The sequence below is a fragment of the Ambystoma mexicanum genome, chromosome 6p, assembly GCF_040938575.1.
Source record: "Ambystoma mexicanum isolate Mex_15411 chromosome 6p, UKY_AmexF1_1, whole genome shotgun sequence".
NCBI lineage: Eukaryota > Metazoa > Chordata > Amphibia > Caudata > Ambystomatidae > Ambystoma > Ambystoma mexicanum.
The window spans coordinates 1,210,096,465-1,210,108,999 of NC_090935.1; the positions used below are offsets into that span (position 1 = coordinate 1,210,096,465).

The following is a 12,535-nucleotide window of genomic DNA, read 5'->3' on the forward strand; positions in this document are numbered from 1 at the left end:
CTGTTCCTCCCACCCCCCGCTCATGCCCCGTGTTTCCCTCCATTTCCCCCCCACCCCCCGCTCATGCCCCGTGTCTCCCTCCTTTTCCCCCGCTCATGCCCCGTGTCTCCCCTGTTCCCCCAAACCCCGCTCATGCCCTGTGTCTCCCCTGTTACCCCCACCCCCGCTCATACCCTGTGTCTCCCTCCCATTCCACCCCACCCCCGCTCATGCCCTGTGTCTTCACTGTTCCCCCAACCCCCGATCATGCCCCGTGTCTCCACTGTTCCCCCCACGCCCCGTGTCTCCCTCCTTTCTTCCCCACCCCCTGCTCATGCCCCGTGTCTCCCCTGTTCCCCCAACCCCCCGCTCATGCCCCGTGTCTCCACTGTTCCCCCGCCCCCCGCTCATGCCCTGTGTCTCCCTCCTTTTCCCCATCCCCCGCTCATGCCCTGTGTCTCCCTCCATTCCCCCCCACCCCCACTCATGACCTGTGTCTCCCCTATTCCCCCCACCCCCCGCTCATGCCCACGTGTCTTCCCTGTTCCCCCCGACCCCCTGCTCATGCCCCATGTCTCCCTTGTTCCCCCCACCCCCCACTCATGCCCGTGTCTCTCTTTTTTTCCCCCACCACCCGCTCATGCCCCGTGTCTCCCTCCTTTAACGCCCCCCACTTAAGCCCTTTATCTCCCCTGTTCCCCTCACCCCCTGTTCATGCCCCGTGTCTCCCTCCATTTCCCCCCACCCCCCACTCATGCCCCGTGTCTCCCTCCTTTCCCCCCCACCCCCCGCTCATGCCCCGTGTCTCCCCTGTTCCCCCACACCCCCCACTCATGCCCCGTGTCTCCCTCCTTTGCCCCCCGCTCATGCCCTGTGTCTCCCCTGTTCCTCCCACCCCCCGCTCATGCCCCGTGTCTCCCTCCTTTTACCCCCACCCCCCGCTCATGCCCCGTGTCTCTCCTGTTCCCCCACCCCCTGATCATGCCCACGTGTCTCCCCTGTTCCCTCCCACCCCCCGCTCATGCCCCGTGTCTCTCTCTTGTTCCCCCCACCCCCCACTCATGCCCCATGTTTCCCTCTTTTCCCCCCCATCCGCCGCTCAGGCCCCTTGTCTCCCCTGCTCCCCCCACCCCCTGCTCATGCCCCGTGTCTCCCTCCCGTTCCCCCCAACCCCCGCTCATACCCCGTGTCTCCCCTGTTCCCCCCCACCCCCTGCTCATGCCCCGTGTATCCCCTGTTCCCCCCACCCCCCCGCTCATGCCCCATGTCTCCCCTGTTCCCCCCACCCCCGTTCATGCCCCGTGTCTCCCTCCTGTTCCCCCCCACCCCCGCTCATGCCCCTTATATCCCCTGTTCCCCCCACCCCCCGCTCATGCCCACGTGTCTCCCCTGTTCCCCCACCTCCCGCTCATGCCCCGTGTCTCCCATGTTGCCCCCCACCCCCCACTCAAGCCCCGTGTTTCCCTCCTTTTCCCCCCACCCCCGCTCATGCCCCATGTCTCCCCTGTTCCCCCCCAACCCCCGCTCATGCCCCATGTCTACCTCCCGTTCCCCTCACCCCCCGCTCATGCCCCCTGTCTACCTCCATTCCCCCTCACCCCCCGTTCATGCCCCGTGTCTCCCTCCTTTACCCCCCACCCCCTGCTCATGCCCCGTGTCTCTCTTGTTCCCCCACCCCCGCTCATGCCCCGTGTCTACCTCTGTCCCCCCCAGCCCCGATCATGCCACGTGTCTCCCCTGTTCCCTCCCACCCCCCGCTCATGCCCCGTGTCTCCCCTGTTCCCCCCACCCCCCGCTCATGCCCCGTATCTCCCTCCTTTTCCCCCACCCCCCGCTCATGCCCCGTGTCTCCCCTTTGCCCCCCAAACACCGCTCATGCCCGTGTCTCTCTCTTGTTCCGCCCACCCCCCGCTCATTCCCCGTGTCTCCCTCCTTTTCCCCCCACCCGCCGCTCATGCCCCTTGTCTCCCCTGTTCCCCCCACCCCCGCTCATGTCCGGTGTCTCCCTCCCGTTCCCCCCCGCTCATGCCCCGTGTCTCCCCTGTTCCCCCACACCACCCGCTCATGCCCCATGTCTCCCTCCTTTCCCCCCCACCCCCGCTCATGCCCCGTGTCTCCCCTGTTCCCCCCACCCTCTGCTCATGCCCTGTGTCTCCCTCCTTTCCCCCCCCGCTCCCCGCTCATGCCCCTTGTTTCTCCTGTTCCCCCACCCCACGATCATGCCCACGAGTCTTCCCTGTTCCCCCCCACCCCCCTGCTCATGCCCCGTATCTCCCTTCTGTTCCCCCAACCCCGCTCATGGCCCGTGCCTCTCTCTTGTTCTCCCCCCGCCCCCCCGCTCATGCCCCGTGTCTCCCTCCTTTTCCCCACCCCCCGCTCATGCCCCGTGTCTCCCCTTTGCCCCCCAAACACCGCTCATGCCCGTGTCTCTCTCTTGTTCCGCCCACCCCCCGCTCATTCCCCGTGTCTCCCTCCTTTTCCCCCCACCCGCCGCTCATGCCCCTTGTCTCCCCTGTTCCCCCCACCCCCGCTCATGTCCGGTGTCTCCCTCCCGTTCCCCCCCGCTCATGCCCCATGTCTACCCTGTTCCCCCCACCCCCCGCTCATGCCCCGTGTATCCCCTGTTCCCCCTCACACCCCGCTCATGCCCCGTGTCTCCCCTGTTCTCCCCCACCCCCGCTCATGCCCCGTGTCTCCCTCCTTTTCCACCCCACCCCCCCACTCATGCCCCTTGTCTCCCCTGTTCCCCCCCACCCCCTGCTCATGCCCCATGTCTCCCTTGTTCCCCCCACCCCCCGCTCATGCCCATGTCTCTCTTGTTCCCCTCACCCCCCGCTCATGCCCCGTGTCTCCCTCCTTTAACCCCCCACCCCCGCTCATGCCCCTTGTCTGCCCTGTTCCCCCCCACCCCCGCTCATGCCCCGTGTCTCCCTCCTTTTCCCCCACCCCCCGCTCATGCCCCGTGTCTCCCTCCTTTTCCCCCAACCCCTGCTCATGCCCCGTGTCTCCCCTGTTCCCCCACACCCCCCGCTCATGCCCCATGTCTCCCTCCTTTTCCCCCCACCCCCGCTCATGCCCCGTGTCTCCCCTGTTCCCTCCACCCTCTGCTCATGCCCTGTGTCTCCCTCCTTTCCCCCCCGCTCCCCGCTCATGCCCCTTGTTTCTCCTGTTCCCCCACCCCACGATCATGCCCACGAGTCTCCCCTGTTCCCCCCCACCCCCCTGCTCATGCCCCGTATCTCCCTTCTGTTCCCCCAACCCCGCTCATGGCCCGTGTCTCTCTCTTGTTCTCCCCCCGCCCCCCCGCTCATGCCCCGTGTCTCCCTCCTTTTCCCCCCCACCCGCCGCTCATGCTCCTTGTCCCTTGTCTCCCTTGTTCCTCCCCACCCCCGCTCATGCCCCGTGTCACCCTCCCGTTACCCCCCACCCCCCGCTCATGCCCCGTGTCTCCCCTGTTCCCCCCCAGCCCCCGCTCATGCCCCATGTATCCCCTGTTCCACCCACCCCCCGCTCATGCCCCGTGTCTCCCCTGTTCCCCCCCACCCCCGCTCATGCCCCGTGTCTCCCTCCTTTTCCCCCCACCCCCCGCTAATGCCCCTTGTCTCTCTTGTTCCCCCAACCCCCGCTCATACCCATGTGTCTCCCCTGTTCCCCCCCACCCCTGCTCATGCCCCGTGTCTCCCTACTGTTCCCCCCACCCCCCGCTCATGCCCCGTGTCTCCCCTGTTCCCTCCGACCCCCCCGCTCATGCCCCGTGTCTCCCTCCTTTTCCCCTCACCCCCCGCTCTTGCCCCTTGTCTCTCCTGTTCCCCCCAGCCCCCGCTCATGCCCATGTGTCTCCCCTGCTCCCCCCCCACCCCCCCGCTCATGCCCCATGTCTCCCTCCTTTCCCCCCCACCCCCACTCATGCCCCGTGTCTCCCCTGTTCCCCCCACCCCCCGCTCATGCCTGTGTCTCCCCTGTTCCCTCCCACCCCCCGCTCATGCCCCGTGTCTCCCCTGTTCTCCCCGCTCATGCCCTGTGTCTCTCTCTTGTTCCCCCCACCCCCGCTCATGCCCCGTGTCTCCCTCCTTTCCCCCCACCCCCCGCTCATGCCCCTTGTCTCCCCTGTTCCCCCCACCCCCCGCTCATGCCCACGTGTCTCCCCTGTTCCCCCCACCCCCTGCTCATGCCCCGTGTCTCCCTACTGTTCCCCCACCCCCTGCTCATGGCCCATGTCTCCTTCTTTTTCCCCTCACCCCCGCTCATGCCCCGTGTCTCCCCTGTAACCCCCCACCCCCCGCTCATGCCCCGTGTCTACCTCTGTTCCCCCCCACCCCCCGCTCATGCCCCGTGTCTCCTTCCTTTTCCCCCCTCACCCCCGCTGATGCCCTGTTGTGTTCTCTTTATACACCTTGCCTTCCCTTTCCATGGTGGCCATCTTGGTAAAAGATTTTCCTTCCTACACCGGGACGCCGCAGGCGTACCGGTTTGGGAAGAAAAATCTTTTTTTTTACCACATAGGTTCCCACATTTATTTATTACATGTATATAGCGCGCAGGCAGCCATGGGGCATTGTGTGTTCAGTGATAGGAGGTATCATACAGTATAATACATCATACATGTTAGTGATGAGAGCTTGAACATATGGTGTTGGTTAGGTGAACAAGGAAGTTTTCATGGCTTTGCGGAAAGCAGTCAGTGAAGGTTCAGCTCGCAGAGAGGTGGGAAGGGTGTTCCAGTGTAAGGCAGCAAGGTAAGGGAAGCTGGCGCCCCCTGCTCTAGCTCTTTTTACCCTAGGTACAGAAAGCATATTGGCATATGGTGTCCTAGTGGGTCTCATGGAGGAGACAGGGTGGACTCTCTGGGATAGGTACACTGGTGCCGAGAGGTGGATGCATTTGTGGGTGATACTTAGCGCTTTGAATATGATCCTTTCCTTTATGGGGAGCCAATGGGATGCTTTTCTGGCAGCAGTGATGTGCTCTCTCTTGGCAATGCCTTGTGCAGCACGCAGGGCGCTGTTCTGGATTACTTGCAACTTCTCAAGGTTTTTGTCGGAGGTCCCTAGGAAAAGAACATTGAAGTAGTCTAGCCGCGAGCCAGTTATGGCTCTGGCTATGTTGGTGCATGTGTCTTTTGACAGATGAGGTCTGATTGCGTTGAGGAGTTTGGCATGGTAAGCAGCAGAGGAGGCGATTGCATTTACTTGCCTGGTCATGGATAAGTTGGAGTCTAGACAGATGCCTAGTGTTTTTCCATGTCTAGTACTGGAATTCTGATTGAGTCAATAGTAAAGTGGCTAAACTGGGCGTCAAGTTTCTTGAGGGTGTCAGGGGATCCTACGAGTAGGAGCTCAGTTTTATCAGAGGCCGTTGATAGCCATCCACATTTGGATTGTGTTATATATGTTGTTGAGAGTCGCACAGTCAGTGTCATAGTCGCCTGTTAATGTGAGAAGGATCTGAGTGTCGTCGGCGTAGTTGGTGTAAGAGATGCCCATGGCGTCAAGGATGAGGAAGAGGGGGTGGGTAAAGATGTTGTAGAGGTTGGGGGAGAGGCAGGAGCCTTGGGGCACAGATGTTGTAGAGGGTGGGGGAGAGGAAGGAGCCTTGGGACACACTTTGAGGACCTAGGATGCTAGTGGTCTTCATCTATTGAAAAGGACGTTATGGTTACGTTGCACCAATAAAAACCTATGAAATTCAGTTAAAAAAAAAATTTGTTACAGGGACGTTATGGTTAAGTTGCACTCAAAAAAAAACCTATGAAATTCAATGAAAAAATTTGTTAAAGAGACGTTATGGTTAAGTTGCGCTACTAAAAACCTATGAAATTCAGTGAAAAAACTTTGCTAAAGGGACGTTATGGTTCCAAGTAAAACCGAAAACCCCCTGAAATTCGCCAGTTATGGTAAGCTAAGCAACCATAACTCACGCCACCACGTGCACTGCTAAGACTAACACCCATGACATCAAAGATGACATCACAAATGTCATTAATTACATCACCCAAATTTGGGAACTTGTTTGTTTTTCTGTATTTCTGCAGGTCTTAATCTGGTATTCCTGAGACCCTTTATTATTATTATCATTATTATTATTAATATTATTATTATTATGGTATTTATTGAGCGTGAACCTAGCTCTGAGAACCAACAGAGCGCTTTACAGTGGTATACAATTGTAAATATGCATAACGGAGCGCCTCCATGGTGAGGGTGTCACGGCGAAGCACGACTACCTCCGGGCCTCCCCTCTACCAACATGTTAAAAGGGGAATGCCCCATTTCACCACCCGCAGGCCACAGAGCGATCACTTTGTGCCCCCCCTCTCTGCCTGTGTTCAGCACAGTGGCGGGGCTAGGTGGGTGGTACTTATTGGGTGATTTGGCTGAAATGTTCTTGTTTCCAATTGGTTTTCCAAGTGTCCATGTAAAAGATTGCATTTGTGAATCTAAAGCCATTAACTTTTTGAATTTCCAATGTTCTTTCTTTAGGTCCGTTCTGAAACCATTACCACGTACGCCCTCTGCGGATTTGCCAACTTTGGCTCCCTGGGAATAACCATAGGAGGGCTAAGTATGAACCATTCTCATTGCATGTAACTTAACATCAATGCTGCTCTTGAACACTCACGTGACATAAGGACCTGGGCCTCTTCCAGACATCACGAGACTGTCAATCTCTTGCAGCAAGCCAGGACTCCAAATGCTCTGTTGGCATGTGTATCTCCAGGCCTGATTGCATCACTGTAGTAGTGAGGCTTCCATGTCATTTCCATGATATCAATTACTTCGTGGTCATTTACATCGTAGAAATAACTTTGAATTTTTCCTTCAAATTTCTTATTTTATCTATGGGGGTATAGGGGTGTATGGGGGTTCCCACCCCAAACCCCCTTCCCTCTACACTATCACCCCTACTCAAGACCCTTCCCCACCTCACTTTCACCCGTTAACCCAAAAATATATACATTTAAAGTAAAAATTCGAAGTTATTTCCACAAAGTATATTAGTGTGGAAACAACGGGAGACCGTAGTGGGTTGGTTGGGGCCGGGTAGTCACTTCTATATTTTTTTTTGTATTCATTTATTTCTACTGCGCCATAGCCCGCAGGCATCAGGGCACTCAACAGACAACATAAAACTTAACGGCAAAAGGGCATCCACTCGGTATCAGGGTGGCTCTGCGCCATCTTGCCACTCAACCATGCTCACCTAAGAAGTTGAAAGGTGCTGCTGCTGCGTACTGATAAAGGCTGTGGATGTGTTTCACACATGGCATGATGACACACAAAACATGCATATGTGGAGAGATGGAAAAACATGCACTGCTATATTCTGCAAGGTGGGGGAAGCAAGACACGACACGACTAGGCTGGTCCAACCACTACCCATGTTCCTTCCCAGAGGGTGGTTAAGGAGGAGCCTCCCCAGCTCGCTGTGCCCCCAAAAATATAGTACTGAGCCCCCAAAAAGCAATCACAAGGGTTCATTATGTGAAACACTTCATTTCCCATGAGCCCTTTTATAGAAACCCCTCTATTTGTAACAAGAGCCCCATAGACAAGCAGCAAGAGTAGGCAGGACTACAGTTTACTTTGCATTTTATTGAATCACCCGGCTACTCTGGAACCAGAACATCTGTCTATTAATGTAACTAACAGTGAGTTCTGCGAACTCACACTGTTCGCCAAACAGCCACGGAAATCATCCACAGCTTAACTGATAGGAAGCGAGAGAGAACGGACACACATGGGGCGCTGCAGCACCTACAGTGTTTCATAGTTCCCGTATGTGCAGGGCTGCCGTGTAACGCCACATAAATGTGCTACAGGAAATACAACCTGAACGCCTATAAAACCTTGCAGACACTCATTTCAAGTAATGAGGACTGTGCAGTAATTAACCAACAGCACAGCTACACAAATAATGTACTATAGAGCACAATTAGAGACTTCCAACAGAGTAACCAAACAGATTTGAATATTTAAACATGAATAGGAAATAACTTATCAGAAGCACTGATAGAAACACCGCCCCAGCCTAGTAACTATAAAACGGGCAGAAACATAGAGAAGAACAGAGGAGACATATCTGCTTGGGTTTCCTTGATACAATGGGAGGCTCGTGGATGCCAAGATCAAGAGAGGGCTCATCCCTGGCAGTGAATAAGAACATCTTTGACAAAGGTCCTAGAGTCCAGGCTGGAAACGGTCCAGCCCTGTAGACCTTGGAACGAGTGAGTCACCAGTGTGCTGTCAAAGCACTTGCCTCACATTAAGGGGATTGAAAGACCTAAGCCCGGGTCCATCCACCAGCAACTCCAAGGGCACCAAAGGAAAGGCCTGGCACATTGCAAGAGGGTGTCACAATATTGGCTGCCTGACAAGAACCTGGAGGTGGTTGGGAGAAATACCTATCTCTACAACTGTGAAGTCGGCACAGATGAAACCTAATGTTGTGAATCCTTATGTCCAGGGGGACCTGATGTGATTTCTGAGAGAGCCAACCTCCAGGGGGGACCGGTTGTGACTCCTGAGAAAGCTTAGCGATGGATGGACCTTGGAAGCATATGATGTGACTTTTCTTTTGGGCCACACTTTGTAACATTTGCTTTGTTAGCTTAAGGTAGCCTGGAGGGAAAGAACCTATACAGATTAGGTTACGGAACCTTTGGTTACATGTCTTTATAGCAAAGGTTTTATCGCGAAACACACGTATATCAAGTATTTTATAACGAAAACCTGTATACCAAATGCATTTGTTTTTGTTTTTTATTGGAGAGGTCACCATACCCCTGCTTACCACCCTTAAAAACCCACCCTAAAACATTTCCCCAAAAAAATTAACCCTTTAACCCACCCAAAAATACATTTGGTATACAGGTTTTTGTTATAAAATCCTCGATATATGTGTGTTTCTCTATATACATTTTCGTTATAAAGACTGGATACTGGAACCTTTTGGTGACAATACTTTTCAGACTTTGCTTTGGTTCATAGAGTAGGGTTTCTGAGGATGAAACAATGGGGGTCATTCCGAGGTTGGAGGTAAGGGATAAACAATGCCGGTAAAGGATTACCGGCATCGCTTACCACTCCGGGCTATTCCAACCAGCCAAACCACTATTAGCGGCACCGTAAATAATGGTGCCTCATTAATAGCGGCATGGGCGCGGGCATGCGGCCCATCATACCGGCAATAGCGGCATGCCGTAAACTGGAGGATATCACAAGTGAAGCGGACATGGAAATACCAGCATCATGAAGGCGCTAAAAGTGGTTTCTGGCATGCCGTAAATACCGGCATCGCTGACCAACCGTTAAATGCCATGTGCAGTGTTCCCAACTGCCACAGGTGCACACCATCAGCAGAGGTAGAGGCAATGGAGTCTGGGCCTGAACAAAAGGAGCACACCCACACATCACACCCCTTTCCACACCAAGATCAATCCAATAGTGGCATCAATACATCAGCTGGAGGACATGCTTGCATTGCAACACCAACAACAACACCAACAGCATGCACCACAGAGGAGACGCAGCAGGAGAAGGAGGGTGAGACGGGCCCAGCATGCCCCACCAGTGCAGCCAGCGTAACCACGCATGCAGCCCCCAATCCCAAACATCAGAGCCAGTCCTTCCAACCCAACCCAGGAGCACAACCACACCCTGTACCATCTGGACCGGGACACCATCAACACCATCGTGGACATGAGACACAATTGTCAGCCTCATTGAAATATGCACCGCCATCCCCCCTCTACTGAAGGTAGTGTTGGTCCTCCACTTCCTTTCCACAGCCACCTACCAGCACACAGTGGGGCACATGCATGGCATATCACCACCCTTATTCACTCGCATCCTGAAGCAAGTGCTGGATGCCCTCCTCAAGCACACAACAGAATACATATCCCTAGCACGGACTCCCCAGGAGATTCTCAAAACAAAAGGTAGCCTCCATGCCATGGAGGTTGTTTACCACAATCGCAAGCAATACCACTCCAACAAGGTGCAGATGAGAGGCGACGCAAGCAAGATCATCACACATTGTTGTGCCCGATATCCCGGATAAACCACAGGAATGCTGCATGTCACCATGGGAACAATCAGCACAGAATGCCTAACATTGCAGGGCCTACTGCCAACGCTCCCCATCAGAAAATCCTACAGAACGCTACACATCACTAAATGGACACGGACACAGCTGTATGCGTACACAATGCATGAGCAACAGCACGGCAGAGCACACCATGGGCCTCATTACGACCCAGGCGGTAAGTTACCGCCTGGGCCGTGACTTTACCACCATGGCGTAAACTACGTTTACGCCATGGTGGTTGGCGGACTTACCGCCCCATTCCGACCTTGGCGGGGCGGTAAGTCCCCAATCCCCATTTACCCTTCCCCATTCCCATTTTTGCCCCATAGGGCATAATGGGAGTGGGGAAGGCGTTAATTACGCCACCGTAAATTACGGTGGCGTAATTAACTCCATGGTCCCTTAGCGCCATGGATTTTAACACCTGCTAAAAGCAGGTGTTAAAAGCGCCATGGCGCTAAGGGACCTCGTACTCAGGCGGTAAGGGTCGGCGCTGTTAACGCTGCCGTAAACCCCTTACCGCCTGGGTCGTAATGAGGCCCCATGTATCATCTTGAAGATGTAACCCACACCATTATTCCTTGGCACAGGACACATTGAGGGCCTAAAAATGGCATGCATAAATCCAGGGACATGTGCATGTAGCCAACGATAATCTGGCAGCATGTGTATCCGATGCAACGTGCCCCTGCCCCGTGACATTGAACTGCAACCACCTGGTGATGATGAAGGGGATGAAGAAGTGGCTGCACATCATTGCGGTGCCGATGCACAGGAGGGACATGCTGTGCGTCAGTCAGTGATTGCACAATATTACTGACACACATGGCTGCAGAGGGTGACATGATAGTTTGACAGAGGGCACTGGGTGTGGGTGTACATGCACACTATGCACTGTATATGAATTAATGACACATGCGCAATGATGAATGTCCACTCAGGTCTTGCTTTTCACACAACGGGTGTACTGAATTTAACAATGTAAACAATAGTGCAATAACCCTCCACCACCCTCACCCCCTTCCACTCCCCCCACACACCCTCATCCCCCACCCCCTCCACCCACAACTCCTCCACACATGTCCCATCAAGTCTCTAATGCCTTCATCAGGCTGCCCAGACTATTAATTAGCACTCCCTGGACCTGGTGGCGGCATGTCTGGCCGGCGCAGGGTGTGCAACGACCTGCAGAGTGGGCTTGTCTGGGTAGAGCTTGACGAGGATGGTGTGGCCGCCTGCTCAAATTGGGTTGCCGGACGTCCTGACTCCATGGCATCAGCTATGCGGCTGAGTACCAGCCGCAGGGCGGATACCTCCTCACACAGACGGCTAGTGTTCTCCGCAAATATTTTGACCATGGAGGCGGTGTTGTCTGTGATGGTCTTGCCTAGAGAGGCGATGGTCTCCCGCCACTCCTGCCTTGCCTGGGCATTGTCCTCCATGAACTGCCGCACAAGGGCAGTCAGCTGCTCTGAACGCTGCGGCCCTGCGGGTGCACCTGTGAAGGTGGACGGTTCCTGGGTGTCATGCTCGGCCTCACTGCTCTCCACTATGGGACTAAAGGGCCCTTCAATTAACTCCCGCCTAGACTGCTGCGGGGTGGTGGCATGGTCGGACTCAAGAGATGAGATTTGGGGGGATGCCTGTGGAATGGGCGTGCGGGGAAGTTCTGAGGTATCGTCCTCCACGGGCACACATACCTCATCCTGTGCCTCCTCCTCAGCCTGGGGTGCTGTGGCTGCCACCTCCCCAGCCAAACTGGACTCTGCTGAGTGTAGAGCCTCAGCTGTTTCCTCTGGCTGTGCAATAGGTGCTGGCGCTTCCGCCTCAACGGCCCCCGGGAGCACCGGTGCCTTGGCAACCTGAGGTGTTTCCGCAGGTCGTGCACAGCAGCCCTTGGGGTGGCCCTTCGAGGTGGAAGGCCGGTTGGCCTCATCCCGGGCACTCTTCCGGGGTGTGGTTCTCGGTGGGGTTGAGTCCTGGGCATCGCTGTCATGGTCTGAGCCTGTGGGGGTCGAAGAGAGGGACGGCATGAGTGATGTTTTGATAGGCATCATACATACATTTGTACAATTGATCGTCCACACGATCGAGGGTTATAGGCATTAGAGTTTGGATGATCACGTTGTTTGATACATGGGTGGGTTATGCAGGCATACGTCGGGGTCACTCATGTTGGCCAAGACCTATGGTATGTGACATGCATATTTGTTGGGGCCTGAATGCAGTGTGACTTATGGCATTCACATTTTGTGTGGTATGTGTCAGGTACGGCATTGCTTTGCTGCAGGCATCTGCATGTGTCTGTGATCGGTCCGACAACTTTGCTGGGAGTGTGTGTGTGTGTTAGGCCATGACTTGCCTCTTTGGACAGACATATTGGTTGACTTTCATCAGACTCTGCATTGCAGTGTTTTCTTAGGACACTCGCCTCCATCCGCCGATGTTGTGGTGCCACACTCCATGTCTC

At 55.3% G+C, this 12,535-nt stretch overlaps 1 protein-coding gene across 1 annotated transcript in view; it reads left to right on the top strand.

Moving 5' to 3' along the window:
- SLC28A3 (solute carrier family 28 member 3) overlaps positions 1-12,535 on the top strand; it is a 666,148-nt gene that overhangs the window by 607,820 nt on the left and 45,793 nt on the right. Inside the window, exon 15 of the mRNA XM_069625863.1 lies at positions 6,459-6,540. Within this exon, the coding sequence (XP_069481964.1) occupies positions 6,459-6,540 (82 nt within the window). The remainder of the gene's footprint in view (positions 1-6,458; positions 6,541-12,535) is intronic.